The sequence below is a fragment of the Mastigoproctus giganteus genome, chromosome 3, assembly GCF_048544385.1.
Source record: "Mastigoproctus giganteus isolate SK-2022 chromosome 3, ASM4854438v1, whole genome shotgun sequence".
Classification (NCBI taxonomy): Eukaryota; Metazoa; Arthropoda; class Arachnida; order Uropygi; family Thelyphonidae; genus Mastigoproctus; species Mastigoproctus giganteus.
The window spans coordinates 60871625-60895791 of NC_143577.1; the positions used below are offsets into that span (position 1 = coordinate 60871625).

General features: G+C 34.2%; 1 protein-coding gene across 2 annotated transcripts in view; it reads right to left on the reverse strand.

Annotated features, from left to right (window-relative positions):
• Positions 1-24167, reverse strand: part of LOC150088046 (glutamate receptor 1-like) — a 630662-nt gene that overhangs the window by 131331 nt on the left and 475164 nt on the right. For both annotated transcript variants that reach the window (XM_090369308.1, XM_090369309.1), the window contains exons 8-9: positions 22601-22711; positions 11748-11963 (exon numbers count right to left, since the gene is read on the reverse strand). In XM_090369308.1, the coding sequence (XP_090225434.1) occupies positions 11748-11963; positions 22601-22711 (327 nt within the window). The remainder of the gene's footprint in view (positions 1-11747; positions 11964-22600; positions 22712-24167) is intronic.

A 24167-nucleotide genomic window follows, 5' to 3' on the forward strand; every position in this document is an offset into this window, starting at 1 on the left:
GACCTTGGCGAAATTGTGCAGTAGGCAATATATGAAGTTCTCTGAGCAGTGGAGTCAGCCTGGCAGGACACCTAATGGGGTTTTGTCAATGATATATAGGAACTTTACATCTCGCACAGCAGTTATTGCTGATTCCGTGCAATTTGAGCAATAAATAAATACAGTTAATTAATCTCCTTAAAACAATAGTGCCCCACAGACACAGCCTTGGTAACACATTGGAAAAATCACTGCAATTTGTTGTTTTCTAATCTTTTCTTTTATTTTTTTGTTAATTTCATACAGTATCACCCCAATCATTTGTTAGTATCTTCCTGTATTGAAGATTCAAAATTCTCCATCGTCACAAAAAACCCAATTGATCTCTCAAGAAGTGAAACAAGTCCCTCGAGGCGCGAAGTATGTCTCCAAGAACATCAGGTTTCAAATAAACATAGAAACCGTCAAATCACCTTTCCGAATGATTAAACAGGAAAAGACTTTCGGGCCATTAGCTCAAACTTACAATGTGACTCAAAGACTCTATCTCCAACATTTTACATCCATGATATGAACAAGAATCCAGTGGAATTTACAACTCTCTTATTCAAAATATTAAGGAGAGTGGTTCATAATTATATTTGAACGTACAGTAGGCAATATATGAAAATTAGCGTTGGTCATCCTGCCTCTTTGTCGGACATGCGCAATTTCTAGAAACTAGATGATTTACAGAAGTCCAATTGTACATTTGTCTGCTGCACTGCTTTGTTTTCAGATAAGTTTCCAATTTCAATTAATTTCGGTTGTCAAAGATTTTAATCCTGTCTTTTCTTATTATTTAATACTATACAACAAACGTATGCAGTACGAAAATAACCGTTTATTTTGATATTATGGTGTTTATATAATGACATTTAAAAATATCAAAAGAAGGTACCTTTCGTGTCAAAATCCTAACTAGGTCAGTGAAGTGTTTATTTATGTCAGCCCAACTTTGCATATTTTTAGATTGTAGACTTTACTGTTATCAGTCATTCCATTTTCGCTCTCTAACTATTTAGCAGTTCAACTTAACTTTTGCGTTTCGCTTGACGAATGACAGTTCGAGATGAAATCCTGCTTGAGAACCTTTATCGCCATTACCAGTGAGCCGAACACATCGATCGCTGTTAGACTGTACGCCTCGACCATTGATAAATGGAAGCGCAACATAGTCTGGTTGATGTTTCTTCACTGGGTGGAAACGTTCTTGGATATTTTTTTAAATAAAAAGAAAGCGATTTGGGCGCCACTGCCCCCGCATGGAGCAAAGAGTAGAGCTGAATAAAACACATACTACAGGATCGTGCACTTTTGGAAAGTGGACGAAATAAAAAAAAAATAAATAAATACTTTCGGTTTTTTATAAATACTTCCGCAGTTGGGTTGGCTAAAAACTTCTACAACGTGTGAGAGGAGTGCCAGTTACACTTTTGTATATTCAAAATACAGTATATGCATTTATATATTCACGCATTACACAGAAACAAAAATTGAAGCATTTTATTTAAACGTTTGTTGTTCAGATTTACGTTCTGTATTTTTTTTTTTTTTTTTTTCATTTTAGTAATCTAACTATCTCTTGGATGCGTTAAGATGAAGATGGTACGTAGAAACCTTTCTGGATTTTTTAGAGGACAAGCTGTTCACTCAGTTCTTTCTATCTTTAATATGGAATATCATAAATATTTTAGTTCATTTAATGGAATATACATCATAACAAAATACTTGTTTATTTTTTTTAAATCGCATTACGATCAATTAATACCCATTAAATTGGATTTGGAATCTTCATTGCTCAGCGTATATCGATAACTAAAAGAAAAAAATCCTCTTACAAGATGCATACCAGAGTTTTTAACCACTTCAGTGATTATCCCATTTTCTGGAGGTGTGCAATTTATATACAGTATACATATCATCCCAAGTTAACTTGCGGCTATACGTTTTCAAACTGAAAAAAGGTATGTGTTTAATCTTTCTTGCAACGTACACGGGGCATGGGTAAATTTCGTAGGGAGGAGACTTCCTGGTGATCACTTCTACCTAGCAGCTAAGTGGCCAGAAACAATAAAACAACACAGGACTCACATTTTACAGATATAACACCAGACTCATTTTTGGTCATTTTACAGAGTTCTGTATTCATTACAGTGTACCATGCAGGAGTTGAATTAATGATTAGCTGCCGCCCGACATAAGACAACTCATGTCCAGATGTACATGTATTGAATTGCATATAGTTAGCATGTTGCGTGCTAACATTTAGCCACTGCCAACAAGTACACTGTATGCATATTGCCAGATCAAGCTCCTACGAGGCCATAAAAATGCACGTCCAACGATGGCGCTAATTTTGGTATACTGGCTGCAAAAAAAAAAAAAAAATAAAAAAAAAAATAAACAGCTTTATTGTAGTTCATATTTAATTTTTTACCCCGAAGCCTACAATTTTTCTTTCAGAGGAAAAATCATACAGAAAATGCCTGGTAGAGACTACAAACAGAACCAGTGATCAGACAGCATTCGAACTTCGTATCCGCACGTTTTTAAAGATGACAAAGAGAGTACCAAAGTTGCAAAAGTCGCCTTGAGGTTTTTGTTAGTAATAATTATGCCATGCAGCTACTAATGGGTTTTTAGTAAGTAGTTGCCATAATCACTTTCACATGAGAAGAATCACCACTGCAAGTATTGACGAAAAACCGGGCTTGATATTTAAATTATTGCAGAAATATTACAAAATATCAACAGGACAACTTTTGCCAGATGAAAAATAATACTCTAATTGCGTTTAATAACGTAAAATGTCCATCAGTCAATCACTTTAGTCAGAGCCATCCTGTATGAGGGATTTAGCTCTGGATTGGCTCAATAAATATTTTAATAGTAAAGACAAATGGCAATTTGCAGATAAACTCCCGCTACAGAAGCTTCTCACCCATAATATTTAGAAATGTGGTTAGCAGATTGAAAAATTAACAGACATGCATGAAAAGATTCATTGAAACACACATATTCATTTGGCATATGGTAATAAAAATATTGAAATCGAAGAAGACAAGAAGAAGATACCTTGCATGAATTAAAGAGAAGAATTCATTATTACCTACAGAATACTCAATGTGAAGGATTAGGTATTCTGTAAGAGAACTTTGTGTTTAAATTTGTGCAAGAGAAATTGGCATTAAGTTCTCTTGCACGAATAGAAATGGATATTGCATAGCCATATTCATTCGAATGAAGTGAATGCCCACAGAATTTGAACGAAATGTATCCACCTGAAAATGCGGTGTATCAAAGTTCAGTTTCAAGTTTTTAGGTCCTTACAGCAGAACGTGGAGCATATTCAGTCAATGGTCAGGAGTGCACTTTCTCGTGATCTGATGATCTCTTTCCTCCAACAGTGGCTTTGGAACATTTCATTCAAGACAACGTTTCCCTCCGCCTGGCATATCATCACTATTTTTAGGATCTGTAGCGGACCACCTTCTAATGGCAGAATATTCTCCTGTTTTCTACTTTGCTTTTCCCTCGTTTTCTACAGATTTAGACTCCCCTGGACTTATGGCTATCGGGTTCTCCTAAAGGTTATGTTTACTGCTGGCATTCGCACCATTATTGATTTTAAATACATTTAACATTTATTTTCTTGGTGTACTCAGTCCACTGTTGAAAGCAACATTTTCTTCATATGAACATGGATCTTTTTAACTCTAAAACTGATGCCTCTGGTCTGAAATTTAATAATTATTTTAATTTTATTACTTGAATGCTCCCTTTAGGAAACAGGTCTTATAAAGAAGTTCTTATCTACCATCGTGTTTACAAATATAATTATTACGAAGCCGTTTTATTATTTTGGAGAAACACATCCATATAAAGAGAGCAGAGTTTAGTTATTCATGTTGTCAAACAATCCAAGAATTTTCTAATTATGATATTTGTAGAACTAATAGCCGCAGAATAAGATACTTAAGGTTACTGGGTGCAAGGTATAATGCTTTCTGCATTCTGGAATTAAGTCTCCAAAGGTCCATCAATGAATTGCCTGGAGGATAAGGTAATTTTGAAAACTAGAAAGGCAAACATTATTCGAATTTCATAATATGTATTTCAGTATAATCAGTTTAGCATAACCTTCAATGATTTTGAATTGTTCATTGACTCGTTCTGTTCCTTGAATTTACGGTATTTAATTGTAATCAAAATTTTCAAGTATGCAAACTTTACTATGAAGCATTTCTTGTTTGTTTGTTTTTTTTATGAACTTCGTTAGCAATTTCTTTTCATACATTATAAATCATTATCTACAAATTATGTTGCCAAATTTTCTGTACTCATCGGACAACTAAATTGCATTCTCACAAATAGTCTATTAATCTCCAAATACATTGTATGATTTATCGCTATCTTCAGAGATAAAAATATAGGCATCTGATGTCTTTGCCTACTATCTCTTGTGCAATTTTACTATAAAACTGAAGAAGAGATAACGTATGAAGTGCTAATTAATAAAACCTACATTTCACTTCAGTCAAAATAGTGAATAATGAAGCCCATTTCAATCTTATTTGAAGATGACCGATCGCAATCAAGAAACCCCTCGTAGGATACGTTAGGATCGCTTGCCCCTCTCCTATACGTAAATTTAACACAGATAAAATCGTTTAATTTCGATCAATGATCGTGAATATGACTGATCATAATTCGTTATCAGGTTATTGTGGTGCTCTTTAACATGTGCAGTAAACTTGGTTTGAATCGCACTGAAACCTTTATGTTTCAGTCCGATTAAACCAAGGTTTTTTCTCATATGTAATCTTTACAGCCTAATTGTATTTTACATTTCTATCATTCAATCTTTCTTCTACGCTTCTTCATCTTGGTGAAGTGATAAACTGAAATATTCCAAGTTAAAATATGATAATATATCATATTTCAACCTTGGTCCTACAGATGTCTTCCTAAGCGCACTTTTTACTTATGAAAACATCACCTAACGACATACAATCACAGAAATAAATTTTATTTCCCTACGACGATCCTAGAAAATCCTTATAACATTGTTGTAAAAGCAGATCTTCTTGTCGAACTTATTATTTAAGGATTTCTTTAAGAAAGTCTGCACAACAGCGACTTAGATTCGAGATTTCCTTGTCGCGCAAGATATTTAATATGACCTCACGTGCCTACGGAAGTTTCCGTACAATACGTAGGTCCCGGCAACTGCTCGAGGCAGCAATTAGTACTGGTTGCCACAGGAAGAACCATCATAGAAAGAAGATCTGTAGTCATGTATTGCTCTAGCAAAGGCTTTCGCTACAGAAACGAAATCCTTAACTTTAGTGGAGGTTGAATCAGCATGCCTGATTTGTGATTAAGTGCGGGTCCTCTTATTTAAGGTTATTGCGTCACGCTGGAGAAAAGTGCGTCGTTCATGTCATTAGAAAGGAACTTGCACCAGATTGGCAGTGATTGGAAATAAGTGTTCTTTTTTATCCTCTTACGTCTTCATCCAGTGATTTGCCGAAATATCTTTCTGACCTTTTTTTTTTTCTCCTGCTAAATCTTCCCATTGATGTCCTTTGATGACCGACTGATTTTGTGTGTAGATATGTTCCTCACAAAATTTCTGTATTCAAATCATTATTAAAACATCTTTTTTGCCTATGCTTTTGATCCTTTAAAGTACGATTAGATATTAATAAGAAATAAATTAATCTTTAGTTTTTATTTACTAGTCACTGCTGAACTTGGACTGTGTGTAATCTCATTCTCTGCAACTCGATAGTTATGCCCCTATAAAGAATTTGAAGCCGTTATATATTAATTAAGATTAACTTTAGAGTTATTATAGTGTGTAAATTTACCCCTTTTTAAACTGGTATTTTGTAACAATCTAATCCCAAGAGCTGCGCTAATTTTGCGATTAATTTTATGAATTCGTAAATAATTTTGTAATTAATTTGCTTGCTGAATGCGTATTCTGTATCCATGCAGATCATTAGGAAAGAAACCATTGATGATCATATCAGTATAACCATCTGTGGTTTTACTCATATAAATAAAAATAAATAAATGTAAATGTTCCTAATTAACTGAAGTAAAGAAAACATTGTGAGTATGCCTAAAATTCTTTGTTTTCTATAATGGCTTCGATAGCGAGACAGTATTTGCCAATGACAGGTTCCACCTGTCCTTGGGTACACAGTAATTGGATGTAAGTCATTCTTATGTCAATCACAAATAAGTTCAGGAATGCCACATGGCAACTATTTTATCTCTACATTTTTATAGAACAGCGTAATACGTGAGTTCTGAGCAGAGTCGTGTTTCCGCAGATGAAACCAGAGAATCAATGAGATTTGGATCAAGGCAGCAAAGTCCTGTAATCTAACGCATCGCGTTTTATAAGTAGAGAATTACTTCTCTGACGTAATAGTATATTTAAAATAATGAAATGAACAGTGCTGTGTTTGAAAAGAATATTCCATAACTTTTTTGCGATTCCATATTACTTCTATTTAAAGAAATAATTAAAATAAATTGATAATGCGATATCTAGAAAATACGGTATGGCCTACAATAGAGTAGCCGAAAGGTGCAGAAAATATTTCAGTGCGCATGACATTGAATTGAATCGTTCATTTTAAATGCGAATGCGCTGTGAATATATAGGCAACTGTATATTTATTTTGTATCGGCAAAATAATTGAAAAGCCTGTAATAAACAGCAGGCATGCGATAATATGGCGTTGGGCCATCCTTTGCTTAAAAAAAAAATTGTATTCCACCCGGAATAGATTCAAATAAATCTTGAACTTAAGAGAAATATTGTACCAATCTTTGTGGAGAAATGTTTAGAGCACCTTAAGTGAAGAAGGAGGAGGAAATCTGCTCTCACCCTCTCCAAATATGCTCACAGTGGCCCAATAAGCTTTGTCTCGTGATGGTTCAGGCCATAGGAGTTGCGTAGCTTCTGTTTCATGTTCCTCAAACGAAGATAGATTCGACACGTCTGGCTGTGCATATGGGAGCATTATCATCTTGAAACATGACATTGTTTGTGGGGAAACAATGTTTGCACTATAGGATGAACCTGAAAACTCAGAATGTCAAAACAATCAGTAACTCACCAGATCAGAGTGATGACAGGACCAAGATCCTCCTCCATATTTGACTGTTGGCACAAGACAGTCAGGATGATGCGCATCCTTTGGTATTCGCCAAACGTAAACTCTCACTGATGTTGAAAAAAAAGTGTGAATGATGATTCGTCTGAAAATATGACGTGTTTCTAATCATCAAGTCTCCAGTTTTGTGCTCTTCACAACATTATCGCCTCTTTCTAGCATTGCCATCGGTAACTAGTAGCTTGGCAATGGCGGCTTTGGCGAAAATTTCAACTTTATGAAGTTCTCGCTAAATATTTTCACCAGAAACTGGATTGCTGGGGCTCACCTTAAGTTCTGTATTTATTTTGAGGCAGTGTCCAGCGATTTTTTTTTCTGTTAGCTTCGATTTTTTGTCATAATTCCTCCTAACAGATTTTGTTTTTCCATACTTTGGTGAACGAAAACATCTCTTTCTACACAGCTGCTCTGGATACATAAAACAAATCAGCAGTTTTAGTCAGCGATGCCCTGCTAATCCACCAACAATTTTATCTCTTTGGAATTCACACAAATTGGGCATTTTCTTATATCACTTCTAAATAAACAATCGTCACTGGCATTTTCTAATGGCTGCATGACGTATTTCATTAATAAATCATACAGTCAGCCATTGCAAAAACTACTTTCATATCAGGTATTTCAATTATTTTGTGCTCTGAAGAAATCCTAAGAAGGAACTGATTTAGGTATATAAGGCCTTAAGCGGAAAAAGCAAAATGAACTGGAATAGAGGGGTATTATCACTAACAGATGAGATAAGAAACAAGAAGGGGTAGGGGAATATAAAATCTTAGGGAGTAATAGAAGACTGGATCTCATGATGCTTATCTTTGGGCAGTGCGTTGTAGAAACTAAAAAAAATTACAGGCCATAGAATACACGATGTACGTATTTCTCGTAGCTTTAGCTGTCTCTAAATATTCTAAACAAACACAAACTCTCTATAACCGCAAGTCACCATTATGATTAAGAACAAAACTCTGTTTAAGTCTGTTGTTAAATGTAAACAGAAACATCACATCTCCGTATATTTGTCTACAAGACGGATTTATCCATTTCATAGGCTTTCTCGTTAAGTGATACTTCATGATTTTACAATGATGGCCTCCGAGATTCTGTACTCAATCCTTTCGTCAGGTCTGCTGCGTAGGTGATGATGTTATCGATCCACAAGGATTCGTAATTTGATGCATGAATTCGCATCACACTTCTCGCCGGAAATGACAGCTGAAACGTTGCCCGCTCCTGTTTCCCTGGAACTGTATATTGCGATTTGCATATATTCGGTGATGATGGAAGGAACACATTCTACTAATTCAGAATTGGCGCTAGTTTTAACAAATAATTCTCAGAGTGAGAAAATAAAGAAGTTACTCACCAAGGTTAGAGTCATTATTAAGATACATAAAACGAATAGTCTTCTCAGGGAATACAAATATACGAAAAGGCAATAAAAACTTTCGAAGTTAATTCAAATTGAACTGTTAATTTTCGATTTATGTACCACTCGTATGGTACATATATCTTAGGGCATAAACAATATTAAATTCCCATGCATGAATTCCCATGCAAATGCTTCACTCCCTCAAGGATTTTGAGACTTTTCATGTGAATTTACAAGCTGTAAATCTTCCAAAATTTCGAGTTCATTTCCTGGTCTTTCTTATTTGAAACTAAGCTCTTCAACGAAACAGAAAAATGATTGCACTGCTGGAGGAGATTTCAGAAATAATGTGGAACAAAAAGTTAGGTTTTGTTATATAAAAAAAAGATATCATAATAATATTCTATTATGTATTCATAATAATATTCTAATATAAAAAGATATCATAAAAAATTATCATAATAAGTTACACTTATTCTAAAAACTAACTATATCAATCACAAAAGAATCAGCCCCATTATTAAAGTTAAATACGCACATGTACACGCAAACAGAAGTCCTTAGTGGCATGGACTTAATTTCAAAATGCAGTCTAAAGTTCTTCGTCTAGGCAGTGTGACCTAATTTGGCCAAAAGAGCTCCAAAGACAGCAAAAACAAAAAGAGTATTCCAAATGGCTCAATGGAAAACGTAAATCTTTTATATTCTTTTAAAATAACTGTATTTCTTTGAAATATCTAGAAAACATAAAAATGTGCATTTGTGCTTTCAAAAACTATCGATCCAAAGAAAAATACCAGATCGATTTAAATATATATCCGTCTTCTCCTCTACATATACTGCGTTAGATAATATTAAACGAAAAGTGGCACAGTACACAGTGGTGATATTCCCAAATAAAATTACTTATTTCACTACAATGTCATTTTAGGTTGAACGTTCAGGTCTTTATTATTGATAAAGGTTAAAATAAGCAAATACTGCTTGGCAGTATTTGCTTACAGAGTCGATTGGCTTAATCATTCTGTTTCAAATATTCATCACAGCTCAAACATTTACTGTTACAACCTAATAGCCTTGGATAATTAACACAGTACTTGCATACAATTTGCAGACATAAAATACCCCTCTAGCTAGTGGAATTTATCCAGGAATACAGTCAACATACATATAGTCGAATAATTTCGAAAGCAGTAAAGCAAAACAACATTGCAGAATTAAACAAATGACTTTAATTTTTGTCTAAGATGAGGAAATGCATTGCATGTTGTTAAACATTAAAGGAAATTGATATTATGTCATCTGTAATTGATGTAATAACTATTAGAACTAAATATGTGTCATCTTCCAGTGATCAAATCCTTGTAGGATATTAGCTTTGACAGTGACTAGTTAATAATTGCAGTTATTACGACCATGAACTGCTATAATTCGTTACCTGTAATTAAATACTTTCGGACGATGACACAACAAGTGCTGACAGCCACTTAAGGAACTCATTAAGGGCTAAGATCTCAGTGGCTCATTCAAACATTATTTTGAAAGCATCTAAAATTTCAATATAATCTTAAAGGAAAGCATTGAGACATTTATGATTTTATCGAGAATCGTAAATAAAAATATATAATAATAAATAAGAGTAATATAACACGATTTATATTTTAAGCCTTTTAATGATTATATCCTTATTAAACAGTTTCATGAGAAAGAGAACGTCTTTTGTTTTCTGTTCCTCATGGAACTTGTTTTAATATTACGAGAATGAGATACACCTTTAGAAAAACAAATTACTGCCCAAAAATCATAATTCCATATATTTTACATTAATTGCGTATACTCTCTGGTCGGTTCGACTGTTTTCTGGAATAAAACCCAGTATTCTGGAGAAAAAAACCTTTGTTTTCTGCTGAAATCAAATAACTTGCCCATGATGTGAAAAGGGCCATAAAAGTTTCTTGCTTTATTGATAGGATTCGAATCCAGACCTTACTGGGAGGATTGAGGTTATAGCCACTGTGCTACCAGTAGGGATGATTGTTTAAGGCAGACTTAGAAACAGAGAGAAAGGTCAATGTGACACCCAGGAATTTATGTACAATGCGAGCCAATGGCACGCCACGTTACTCCAGTGAAAGCAGTCATAAGCTATGAATGAAGGGAATGGAGGTGTACTTGCTTTGCAATGATGCTTGAATAAATCCTGCCATCCAAGATTTACTCAACGAATAACAGTAAACTCATATCTTAGCATGATAATGTTTTAATATTTATTTTTCGTGCCTTGGCACTGTCATCTATGCTGTAACTACCGTAACTGAAACATGTTGGAATAATTTAGGTGTGCTAGATTTTATGTTAAACATTGAAATTATGAAACCACAGAAAAAAAGAGATTATCATCATGATAATGTTTTTTTAGCAGAATTTGCAAATATGTTCGAATTCTGAGCTCGAATCCTATTAATGGAATGATGAGATTTTATGGACTTTTTCTGTAATGTGGATGGGTTATTCGGTCTCAGGTGAGGATTGCATGGTTTCTTTATTCTGGAAACTCGTGATTTTCGCCCATTAAGCAGGCAAATCAACCACAGAATATACGCAATTTGCGGATACAATATATGGTGACGCCTCACATCCTTAGTTGCTTTGGTACTACACAAACACGCACTCGACTTTCAATGGATTTTCATGAAATTATATTAAACACTTTAAAAAATATTTGTCGATGTATTCCATTTTAAATTACATTCATTCAAACCAAAATAATTAAAACAGGTATACGATATTTAAGAATTCAAATAGATATATAGGAGATTTAAAAAAAATTAACAGAAGTGCGAGATTTAAAAGTTCAAAATTCAAATAGATATACGAGATTTTTACATATATCTCGGGTTATTTGTTTATACTGTATGTAGCTATTTCTTCAAGTGTATCTAATCGGTCGTCGTTAAATTTCATAATGCATCTATTTATAATATAACATAAAATATTAGATAAAACTAAACTAATTAAAAATTTGTTTTAATTCAAGGGAAAAATTCTGATGTGACTGAAATCCTGTAATGCGATGCTTGTATTGTTTAACTTGTGAAAATTTAACATCATATACTGCAATGCACTTTTCGATAAAATGTAAAAAAAGAACAGAATTAGCTTACCTTTCTAATTAACTCACCCACCATGCCATTCCACCCGGCCGGAGAATTTGGATCTTGTCCGCCATAAGCAGAATCATTCACTAATTTAAGGATGTAATTTATGTTAAGATTTTCAGCAACTAGATCGGCCAGATCCTTACAGTATCCTTCGTACATATCATTCCCTTCAATAGTTTCTCCAGGCTCAGCCTTTTTGATCATTAGATAAGGCTCTTCCTAGAAATAAAGCAGGAATTTCCCTAAACAACTTAATTCATTTTTCAAACTTCTCACGTTCTGACAGAAGAAATACAAATTTGCTGCACTTACAAATATAATGTAATTTATATGGAAAAAATGAGCCTCTTTGAAAGAGAATTTTCAATTTATTTTCCTACCTCTTTTACCTCTACTAGCTTTCCTTATAATCATCTTATTATACATTTGAACAGCGTATGCTTAGTGGTAGCCTATAAAATAACTAGCAATAACTTAAGAATAAAATAAATTTTATAAAATTAATTAATATAATCATGGAATAGCCCATAGGAACAATACCGATGCATGTATTCAGTTAACGAAAATTCCAAAATAAAGTGTAGAGAAAAAGCCCGAGTTTACATCCCTGGGCGGATAACTTATCAAATTTGTTATTCGATGACTATTGCGATATATGTTTCCTTAGAAAGCCTACAGGTAAAAGTTCAGGGGCAACAAATCCGTGAAAATTTAGATATGCCGTTGCTTATCAGATTAAAGAATGCCCTTTAGCTAGTTAAGATATTGCTGTTGTATTCTTTTATCTGGAAGAAAGACTTCCTCTGACTCAGTGTACAAGTAAATACCCTCATTATTCCATTTTGAAGTCTGGTTGTGATAGTACACACCATTTCAAATATACGATATACTTGATATACAAGGCCTTGATTACCTCAGTAAAAATAACCCAAGCGACCTCTGACAAATTAACACACTAAATAAAAATTATTTATTTTGGAATTAATAATAAAGTAATTAACCTTTATTTATGTTATTATATTACTTAGGAAAAGTTAATCACTGAAATATCTTAAAAGAGGAAAAATTCATTTTTTTAATTAATTCATAGGTGTGACAGGGGGATTCATCAGTGTCTTCTCCACATCACTTTTGCCCTGAATAGCCTATAAAGTTATGGTTCAAATCTTGGTGGTGCATTTAATTTATTAAACTGGTATGGCATTTTTTATTAAATATAGGAGTCATTAATTGCATTAAAAGTGGGAAAGGAAGGGAAAAAACTTCAAAATTCTTATATCACACATTTTCAAACTAAAAAGAACATATAAAAGCTGAACAATAAATATTTCTTCCAGCTAATGGCCCTATGGAAAAACGGAGATAAAGCTCTTGTTTTAATCCAGAAACTTCCGATGTCGTAAAATGAACATCACTGCCATATATCACAATCATCACTTTGTTGCTGACTGCATGAAAAGTTCATTAGCCGAGCCAACAGAAGATGCATCAGGGAATTCCTTTTAAAACCTACTTAATGTTCGAACTTTCAAAGTATGCTCAGCCCAGTGAGTCTAATGAGAGACTTCTCCTCACTGGATTAGATGATTGGAGAAATATGAATTCGGGACCACATTAATCAGACAATTATTAGGAACTGTCTGTTTGGGGTATCTAAAAAAAAGAACAAAATAACGAACGATGTGTTCTGGTCGTTACCGATGCAAAGGAGTTAGCGAGATAAGTTCCTTATCGTTAAACATAAATCGCCTCCACATTGTTTTACAAGGTACTGAAAGGATTTCTCGCACAATGAAGACAAAATTGGTTCAAAGAACGCCGTTTTCTTTACAAAATCCTTACAAGCTGCTCTCGTGCACTGAAAGGTTTCTTGAATTAATTGGAGGATTTTCGCCATTGACTGCAAGTGGTTTAAAAGCAAAATTAAGGGCGGCATTGCTTACAAAAAAGCTACTCAGATTAAGAGGTTAGAGAACAAAATGCACTTCCGCCACTTCTACTGCTTTTCTTAAGAAAATAAATGAGCCGTCTCTTGTTAGTTGACTCCTATATCTTGAATAGCATTTAAAGAAGAAAAAAAATTCAAATATCGCTCGATGATTTTATTTTAAGAGACTATATATTCGTTTATTGTTTCTACCCTCTTAATTAGCACCTTAAGAAATGTATACCGATAGCACTAGAGAGCTGTGGTTCATCCATTTTCTTAGGGTGGCATTTAAAATTATTACAGTTCTATATATAGTGTCGCTTTATCGATTGACCGAAAAGACTGAAATGAAATTTAGTTCTTGTTGCTGTTTTCGTTCACAATAGTTTTGACGTAAAATAATATAACTAAATTTTCAAGCATAAACGGTTTGAGTTACTCAACCTCTTTCTCTTCCTTTGGTCTTATTGTATGAACATACCATAATATTTATTGTATAAATCAGACATTGTAAACTAATTGGTAGTATTGACTAATCAAAGTCAAATTGGATAAAAATAACCACGTATAGAGTCATCAAGAAAACGCACAACGATTTTGAATGCTTATTATGTTTTGATGTATTGCTCAGACATTGATGAGTTTGGTGCCATTAAATAAGCAAGATATGGAGTTCATTATGCAAAGAAAAGATTGAACTAAACCAAAATGTCAGCTGTGTTTCTTCAGAGATATCATCCACAGCAGCTGTGATTTTCTCATATTATGTTTGTGAATTATTCCTGTAGGCACTGTTCAAGAATCCCCATAGAAAATAATCACAGGGATTTAGATCCGACGAATATGGGTCAAGTCTATGAAATCTTATATCGTTCCACTAAATCGATTAGAAAGGACCCTATCATTAAAATATTCCTTCAAGAAATTAAGACCAGTATTTGCCGTATGTGATTTTGCTCCAAACTGTTGGGCTGCATGTGGTCTTACCCTATCTTGAAAAACAAGATGGAGTAAGACCACATGCCATGAAGAGTTGAAAAAAGTGGTAGGGGTTTCAGGGCATTCCATATTAACTGTTCGATTTTTCTTGCGGCTATGAATAAAGCCCTTTCTGTGAATGCCGAATATATTCAGGCGTTCTCAAGGACTTCTTTCTGCTGCAACGCAATACTTATTCTCTGTCACAGAACCAGACTTTTCAGATTTCTTTGGTATCGCAAAATTGATCCTTCTGGACCTTTTCTATAACTCAGACTTCGCTTTCACCTGCACTGTAACACAATTGCCGGTTTGAATTTTCCAGAAATCTTCAAGCTAAGTGTGTCGCCTAAAAAGGACGTTATTTCTAAGAGAATTAAGTCACCCACATCGTAGTTTCCGGATGTCCTATGCAATTAAGGTATAACTCCAACTGCCCTTCAAATAAATATTTTTTTTACAAACCAGTGATAACTTAATTCAAATTATGAAAAATTGCAAAATGTGTATATGTTCAAATACACAGGCTCATCATTTAATTAGCGGAGTGGTAGTACCATCGTACAACTACTATAGTTTCGAATAACTGCTAGCAGACGACAGGCGATTGTACAAATTTGTATATCCAAAAATACGCTGACACACGCGCAAGTTCTGATTTTGTCTGGTAGTCGTGAAGTGGTCCTACCTTACGTACTGTGAACAATTTTGTGAGCTGCATAATGGCAAATCTGAAAACGACTGACCAACGTTTTGCTATTCGTTGTTGTGTTCAATGTAGTACGGGTGCTATGGAGACTAAAAGAAATGCGAAAAGTTTAGAGATATGTGTTTGAAGAATTGGATTCCACCAGAGTCTGTAAGGGATCGGATGATGCGTTATTGCTATTTTCAATAGAGAATTTTAATCACATGGAGAATTTATTGCCCGAATTATTTCTGCGTTATTTCTCCAGCAGACATTCAGAGTTTCTTTCTTCCTTCTTTTTTTTTTATTTGTTAGAGTATAAATATCAAAGCATATGATTAGCATAATAAAGTTAGGAAAACAGAATTACTTTCCTTTCTCATAAACTATAGAGTCATTTAAGAAAACAGACGCATTATTTCACAGAAACAGAATTTCTCAATCTCCGAAAACGATCGAGAAATTTGGTAAATATGACCCCTTTTCTCAAAAATTACCTTCGTAGTTTAGTAGAAGAAAAATTCTATCACTTTAAAGTGATGATAAACTACGGCTTTTCCATAAAGCTATTCCTATAATCCGAAATGATGATAAATCAGTTCTCCAAAATCAGGCCGCGGTCCTCCTACCAACTACAAGATTTATTTTTATATGAACATCAATAACATAGGTTGGGCAATCAACACAAACAGAAACGCGAACGAACTTTGAAATATGTCACATTTTTCGCCTATTTCATTTCTTTTTCAGACACGATATATGCCATGACATTTTTACATCTGTGTAATTTGTAGACCAATAAATATGCCACCTTTCACTTTTGCTTTGTATTTGCTTGTAGGTGTCAGTTTTTAGACTCCAGTGCATTATTAAATTATTTGATCAGTCCCAGCTTTATATGGAGCAGTGGAAGCAAAAGTTCGTTTCTTGGAACCAAGGGTTTCAAGAAACGAATTTACCATATTGTGTACACCAGACAGCAATTGAATTCTGGCAGGCCATTCTCTTCTGTCCTGTTGATCTGTTGCTCCAGACCAGGAAAAGCAAGGGAACTTAGTGAAACCACCTTGAAAACAAAAAAGAAGCCCAGGATCTTTAACTCCTACCCACAGGCATCCCGTTTATACTAGTCACTTCATTTTCCTTAATACATGTTTTACATTTCCATATTCTTCTTCAATATGAACGAAACTGTAATATTATGGTCATCCTAGAACAAACTCATATACTCATGTGTATTTTTCTCTAAATTACATGTGTCCTTTGGTCGGTATGCCTGTTTGGCTCTACGAAAAAACCGAGTTTCTAGGGAGAAACGTTAACTATTTATGCTTGAGAACGACTAACTCTGCCATTAAGTGAAAACAGCCCATAAAAGTCCTTCAAGTCAATGACAGGATTAGAACCTTAGCCTTTTGCACTCGGTGTGTGTGGAGGACAGGGTTATAACCACTGTGCTACTAGCACCGACTCTTCAATATGAACAGAGTGCTCAACTCGATGGACGGATATTCCAATTGTGAAGCAACACAGCTTTATTTGCTGTTTATGAAAGATGCCACTCTTCTGAACTGTTACTAGTACCACCGATTTATTCATAAAGAACACTCAAATCTAAACAATATTCAGTTCGTCTGTTTGTGGAGCAAGCAAACTGAGGGAAAAATTCATTTCCAGTAAACTTTCATTCCCGTTCGCACCACCAACCGGATTCGAACTCGGAAGTCAAGTGAAATAACTACTATTCTCATGGAACTTGATTTGGTCCCCTCATAACATTTCGTTTGGTACAACAACGTCATGAACTTCTACACGGAATACACAATCCCTACAAGGTGAGATTTTGTTCTGGAAAATTTATGAAATGTGTTCATCTCAGATGGATAACATTTTTCTTCTGATTGCTAAGACGTTATCAAATAACATCGCATCCAAGCAACCCAAACGTTGCTTACAGTTATTTTCGCAGAAAAAGAAAAGACCATAAGCAGCTGGAGAGGACGAGACGTGTGTATATCTGGATAACAGAAGCAGTAAAGCTTTCAAAAGTAATACTACCTATAAATAATCGTAAATATAACGTGCAGGTTTATGAAGTCTGAGCGAACCGTCTGTTACTATAGTGAAAATCGTCATGCGTGGAAGAACAGTAATCCAACGTTTCTCACTAAGATTTGACCAAGGAAACTTCGGTAATATACAGTCTACATCGCAGTGCTATTTGAGGATAGGATAAACTTCACCTTAAGTACGTAGCAACTGTACGCTGAACTTAAAAATGAAGTGAGACTTAAAATATTTCACATATAATACAAAGAATATAATGTGCATAAATATTCCGTTTTCAAATCTGTGACAAAATGTGAATTTTCATGCCTCTCCATTCTTTTTAATGTTTCGTAACGCAATTATAAAAAAAAACAAAAGATTTCAGATTTTGAACACTGAAAATAAATAATTTTCACTGATGTACATACCAACATAAATTCCTTTTTATCTTTCCAAAACATTTAAACGTAATATTCTTAAGAAATATTGAAAACTACTATCTAAATCTCTGCAGACAACAGATTTGATACTTAAATATTTTTCTAAAACTGTTCAGAGAGAGAAAGCAATGAAATTGCTTTCTAAAATTGAATTCTGAATTGAATTCTTACAATATTCGAGACAAAGAACTTTATTTCTTTATAGTTTATTCGAGAGTAAAAGGTGTTTCCCATAATCGCGAGAGATTTTGAATTAAAGCTCGTAATGGCTTCGATTTAGAGCTCCTAAATCGTTCTTGAGATGTGAAAAGAAAACAGAATTTGAAGTGATGAATATACATATTTCGAATAGGTAAATGTTGCTAAAAATGCATTTAAGATGTGTTCAGTTCATTTAACTTTTTCATTATCTGGAAAATGCTCTGTGACATCATCTGGAATTGGAGATGTTAATGATGGAAGATGCGTTAATTGTTACAGTTTTGTTGGTTGGAAAGACTGAATCTTAACGACCCTTTCTATCCAAACTTATAGGCTAAGAAAACGAGAAATGGAATAAAGTTGGTTGGTTGTTGTATGATTTAAGGCATCACCACGCTCTTTGTCTAACTCTCGCTGTTTGTTGGATGTGTTGGCTAAAATTTTTGTTGGTTGCTAAGAAGCGACAAGATAACTAAGGTCTGGAGACGTCGCTGAATCGTGTCTGTAAATTGCGTATACTCTATAGTCAGTTTTCTTATTTTTTAAAGCATAAAATATAATAACAATTTATATTAATTTAATCTTGGAACTTTACTGTCGAGACTCATACAACTGCCCCTTTTGGTTGTGTAGGGGAAAAGTTTACGGTTAAATAAATAGATAATAAGAATAAGATTGGGAAACAGAATTTGGAAGTCTGAAAGTGAAATAATTGGTTATACATTTTTTATATGCACAAGAGATAAGGTAAATTAATTTCCTTCTGCTTTTTAATTGTTACTATACACTTAATTTTCTTATGTGCAATTAACAAGGGTGATAATCAACATAGGAGCATCGCATAATCTTTTAAGTAGGGCACACAAAGTGTATTATCTGTCTTCAAGCTCACTGACTTGTTTTATACATGAAGAACAAAAGCAAACATACGATAAAAAGAGAAAGAGAAACAGTGTTAATTGCTAGCTAATTGCTGAATAATTAAGGTTAAATGAATTTTCGCAATTAATCATCGTCCCAGAAAAACTAAATTGCGTTGAAATCACCATTGTGGACCTCCTCATAAGAAACAAAATGCGTATGACATTAGCGCACTGTTCTTATACTCGTGTATGTCTAGACCTACAGGAAGCAGGATAGATATCTAATTAAAGATCCTTTCTATGTTGGAAGTGGTCAGTGATCCGTGGAGAGAACGCTTTTCTAGGGATTATTTCCGATCTTTCTATATTGCTAGTATAGGAGGAAGTGTTCAAAATGAAATCATGGATAAAATAATAACAATAAAATAATAATAATAAACCAGGAGGCACCGCGCCCTGCTCGCCAACTCCCGTCCACACTTTTCTACATAATATGTAGAGTTACGACGGAGTAAGTCAAATCTTTTCTACGTAAAAGACATACCTTCCAAAATGCACTGATCGATATCTAATCTAATATATAAAAGAAAAAGAAAGGAAAAAAACTATAAAAAGTATAATTGTGTAAATGTTGATTGAGTGAATGAGAGTTATTAATATTTCCATGTTCTATCTTAGCCTCATGACCGGACAGATTGATGGCTATGAAGGCCCTCAGGGGCCTCATGGTTATCCAAGCTGACACCATGCTGTAGCTTTTTCTAGCTGGCATGGTGTGGGATGCTGACGCTGGCCATTTGGGTAACCCCCAGGCCAGTGTGGGACAGAGCTGCAAAATGCACGCTCCACCATACAGATCTCTTCCCTATGTTCTTTTATTCCTACCACCTGGGGTAGTTGAGTCTCCTTTCCCCAATCCCCTTCCCTCCCCCACCATGGGTGGCCTAAACCCCCTTTCACCTGGTGGCTCACCCCACCACCCACTTTCAACTCCCACCCTCTGGACCAGGATGGGCATTTGTACCAGGGCCCCCCCTTACGGTCTCCCCTTTCAAATCAAGCTTATAAGAAAGGTTAGAAAGAGATATAAGCAGACCTTGAACAGAATTTCAGCAAGAATTTCCCAGTCTGTTCCAACCAGAACCCTTGGGAGAAGAAAACATTTGACAAAATTATAAAAAGCGTTAGACCCATATGAACTTTATAGCCCATTACGAAGATTGAAGTATCGATCATAAATTCTCTAAAAATAATCGTGCTCAAAATATCTTTCAAGATAGGAAAAAAAGTTCTTATTAACTCGGGGAGTAAAGCCATACGCCCTGAGTTAATAAGGGGCTTCAACATAAAGCATGAAAACCAACTGTTATAAGGCTATAATGCCAAATAAAAAATGGAGGGTATAAGCTTGTGATACACTTATTTTTCAAATTTACACACCCCCGAATAAGTGCATGCAGGGATTGGCAATGACTGTGATATTTATCTCAGTTCCTTCCCTCACAATGTCTAGAGTGATCCAAACCCACCATTGTTTTGAAGAGATTCGGGATTAACCTCATGATATCATGGGACTCAATACCAGCCCATCACCGTTAAGCGATATATATATTTTAAATGGAGAAATAGGGCACTTTTTTTTCAGGACAGGTGGAACAATAGCGTAGAAAGCGACTTCTCTTAGTAAGATCTCTGATCTCTGATTAAAACGCAAAAGAAAAAAAATATATATATATTTTTTAAGTCAGAATCGGCTTTATAAACCATCATTATGTTCTAAACATAACTTGTTAGAACGCCTTTTCTTTTTCTCATGGCATCTCCAAGATTGCAAGCAGTGAGGTAGTTAAGTTTGATTCGTCAAAATGTAGTTTTACTGCATTAACTCTTTCAACGCTATTGGAAAAATTATGACAGTTCTGTGAGAATTATTTTTGTAGCTAAAGATTTTTTTACATATTAACTTCTGTTACTTGGCATCCTCCAAGTAAGAAACTAATGAGCAGAAAAAGATTTTGAATTTTAAGGGTGATGCACCTATATTTAACTTTAATTCACCGCATGAGGTCTATGGAAACCAATGCTGCGAATTAAAGTTAAATATAGACACGTGAGTAACGAGATACATTTATCCTTTAAAACGAGATGCTATCTCAGATCGTTAGTTATTTATTAAAGTAGTTTATATAGCAGGCGTCAGAAAATGGAAATCGTAGTCTCCTAATAAAGCTTACTCATTATTTTAGAAGAAAATAAAAAGCACTTTGAAAGTTTGCTCGTGTAGCCTTTCTTTCATTTATCATCTATTATTGTATTGCCATTTATTATATGATATTCCATGAAGACTAAGGAAAGTAACTTTTCCGCAGATCATTCTTAGGTTACTCGCCAATTACGGCACAGTCTGAAAGACGAGTCTCAAATTCCAATAATATTTAATAATTATTTTTTTATTTTTTTTCAGTTGGTTTCCTTGTGGTATCCAACAGTTGACAAATTTGCGATAACTGCAGTCTAAAGGAATGCGCAGGTTTTTTGGACAAAAATGCTAAGATATCTCTCTCACTTTCACATTTTATTCACAAATAGGGCAGTTTAACTTCTTACGTATATTTAGGTGTGCATTTTTGTTATCATACTGTATATGAATTTTTAACAAAATTCATATGCATTTAATATATTGATATTATTCATACAAAAATTCACATGTATATGAAATTCATTTTAACAAAATTCATATACGCTGTACTGTCTATGAATTTTGTTAAAAATTCATATTCATTTTGTATTTTGCGCTGTACTGATATGAATTTTGTTAAAAATTTTGTTGAATATGAATTTAGTATATTCAGTACAGCACAAACATAAGTGAAGTATATAATATATCAATGGGTGTTCGTTTTTGTAATGTCCTTGACAAATAAATCTATAAATACATACTTATTTGTTTATTTAATATATATACATATTTTGTACGCAGTATTATTGAGGTATTATTTTGTGCGTAAGTATATAAATAAATATTTTTATTTATAATTATTTGTAATTATAAAGTTTAGAGATTTTAGAGATTACATCCTTTGTAAATGATTCTGTTAATTTTTTTTTTTTTTTTTTTTTTACTTCTGACAATCGTACTGTGAACTTCTGCGAAAGACAGCACACAGAATCATGCATTTCTTGCAAAATTCGTTCAGGTAGAACTTTTGAATGCTACTGGTATTTTTACAGCATGAAGGTGTACAGAGATAGTCAATTTTCTATCAATTTTCTACCGTTTGTGAAAGTTACTGTTTGCTGCAATCTTCGCCCAAGATAAAACGCTATCGATTTCTTCCAAGCTGCAGCTACTACTATATGGTTGACGTTCGCAGGCTTTTAGTGAGGCTGACACTTATTGACAACCAAATTTAAATGACATATCACGTGATATTTTGATGACAGAGGCTCTTCCACCGGGATACTTAGTAATTAAGATTAAACAGAGAAAGTTCGCGTGTGACAAAAATTCCAAATTCATGACGGTTGCAATGGAAAATGGAAACCTGTATTCAGCCATCGCATTGGCAGCGCTCTTTGATCTCTTTCTCGACCGCCCATCACTAGCATATTTATTTCAATATAGACTCATGGATACCCTGAAAGTCAGAAGTCAAATACTCTATCTATTCCTTTCGAAGTTTTCAAAAGCAATAATGGTATCTTACCAATATACTTGTAACGATGTAAGTCTTGTTTTGAACTCCAGCAGTGTCTTGCACTCGCCTGTACTTAGGCGGAACTAGTTCAAGTCCTCTTAGATCTGACCACTGGGCAATCTTTGAGGAAGAAAAAAATATATATTAAAAAAATCAATTTTAGAAATTTTAGAACAAAAGAATCAACTTCTGAATGAACCTATGAATGGATATTTTAAAAGTTATAAAAATGCTCACAGAATATTCATAAATTGCCGTAATAATTTTGTTAATATGTGAGTGTTAATTCTCAATAATTTGTTCAAATTTTCCAGCTGCTAAGATGGTCGTCACATTCGTACATTTGTAATATGTTGCCCACTACAAACTGCAAGTATAATGTAATATATACATATATCAAGATATTTGTTAAATTTATCAAAGTGCTATACCAGAATTCTAATCAATCGAACATATAAAATACAAAATTTTAATATATTATGAGTGGAGGGCAAACATGTAAACTGACAATAAATACTGCAATCAATTTTGGGAAAACGCCAGAATCTGGTGTTAGCTGAATATTTAGATTCGGTAATCAATAACCATTAAGGTATAGTATTGCAATGTTCATAATAATGTCTTTATTTTGTTTGTTTTTTAACGTGCGATGCATTTTAAAATGGCGGAACTTCATAATAGGCTATTAACCAACTTTCAATTCTATTTCTCGCGAAGTCAGTGATAAAAACTGTACTGTGTATTTCAAGCAGTAGCCATGTGCATAGATCCATGGTACTTATACATCATACCTAAATTTAGTTATTCTCCAGGAAATAATTCGATGACAATTGCTTGGAGGAGTTGTAAACTATTAAATGGAATTGTTCTCCAATTTAGACTTGAAATAATCGAGCGTAGGAATCAAATAATTTGTTCTGGTATCTTTCTGTTTTGGTAAGCCCTTACGAAGTCATGCAGCTCCATCTATGGAACATGGATCCCAGGTGTTATTCGGATCATCATGAACCGATTATCAGTCTTTCGACAGAACTGGACATTTGTGAAGAGAGAAACAAGTTATCCAAGGGTTCTTTGAGTCGCTGGCATATAGGTCAAGCTCATGCACATAATAATGATGGAAAAAACTGTTTTTTTTATAGCTGCCGTGAATTTAAGGTAATATCACAGAGCTTGTGTTCGTATTACTCGTCGTACAAAAGTCAAATAGGAAAGATCTATCAATTTCCTCCTCTTCTTCGAAAAAGTACGGTCCGCAAATCACACTGCCATTTTCTATTCGCGAATTTGTTATTTTTCTCTTAAAAAATTGAAGGCTGTCACACAACAGGATTTAAATCCGGAGACCCTGGATATCATTCTGCTTGCTTATATGTAATGGATAAAATGCAGTAGAAGCTCAATATTTGGGTTCAGATGCTGTCTTGAATGGTGGGAATATCCTTAACATCACTCGAAGTTCTTCCATACGAGGGTTATAAATACGTCCGGCCAGCGTTACATTGCCAGGAAATTTTCAACAGACAGATGCAAATACAAATTTGCATTTTCAAAAGCCGATGTATATACAGCAGTC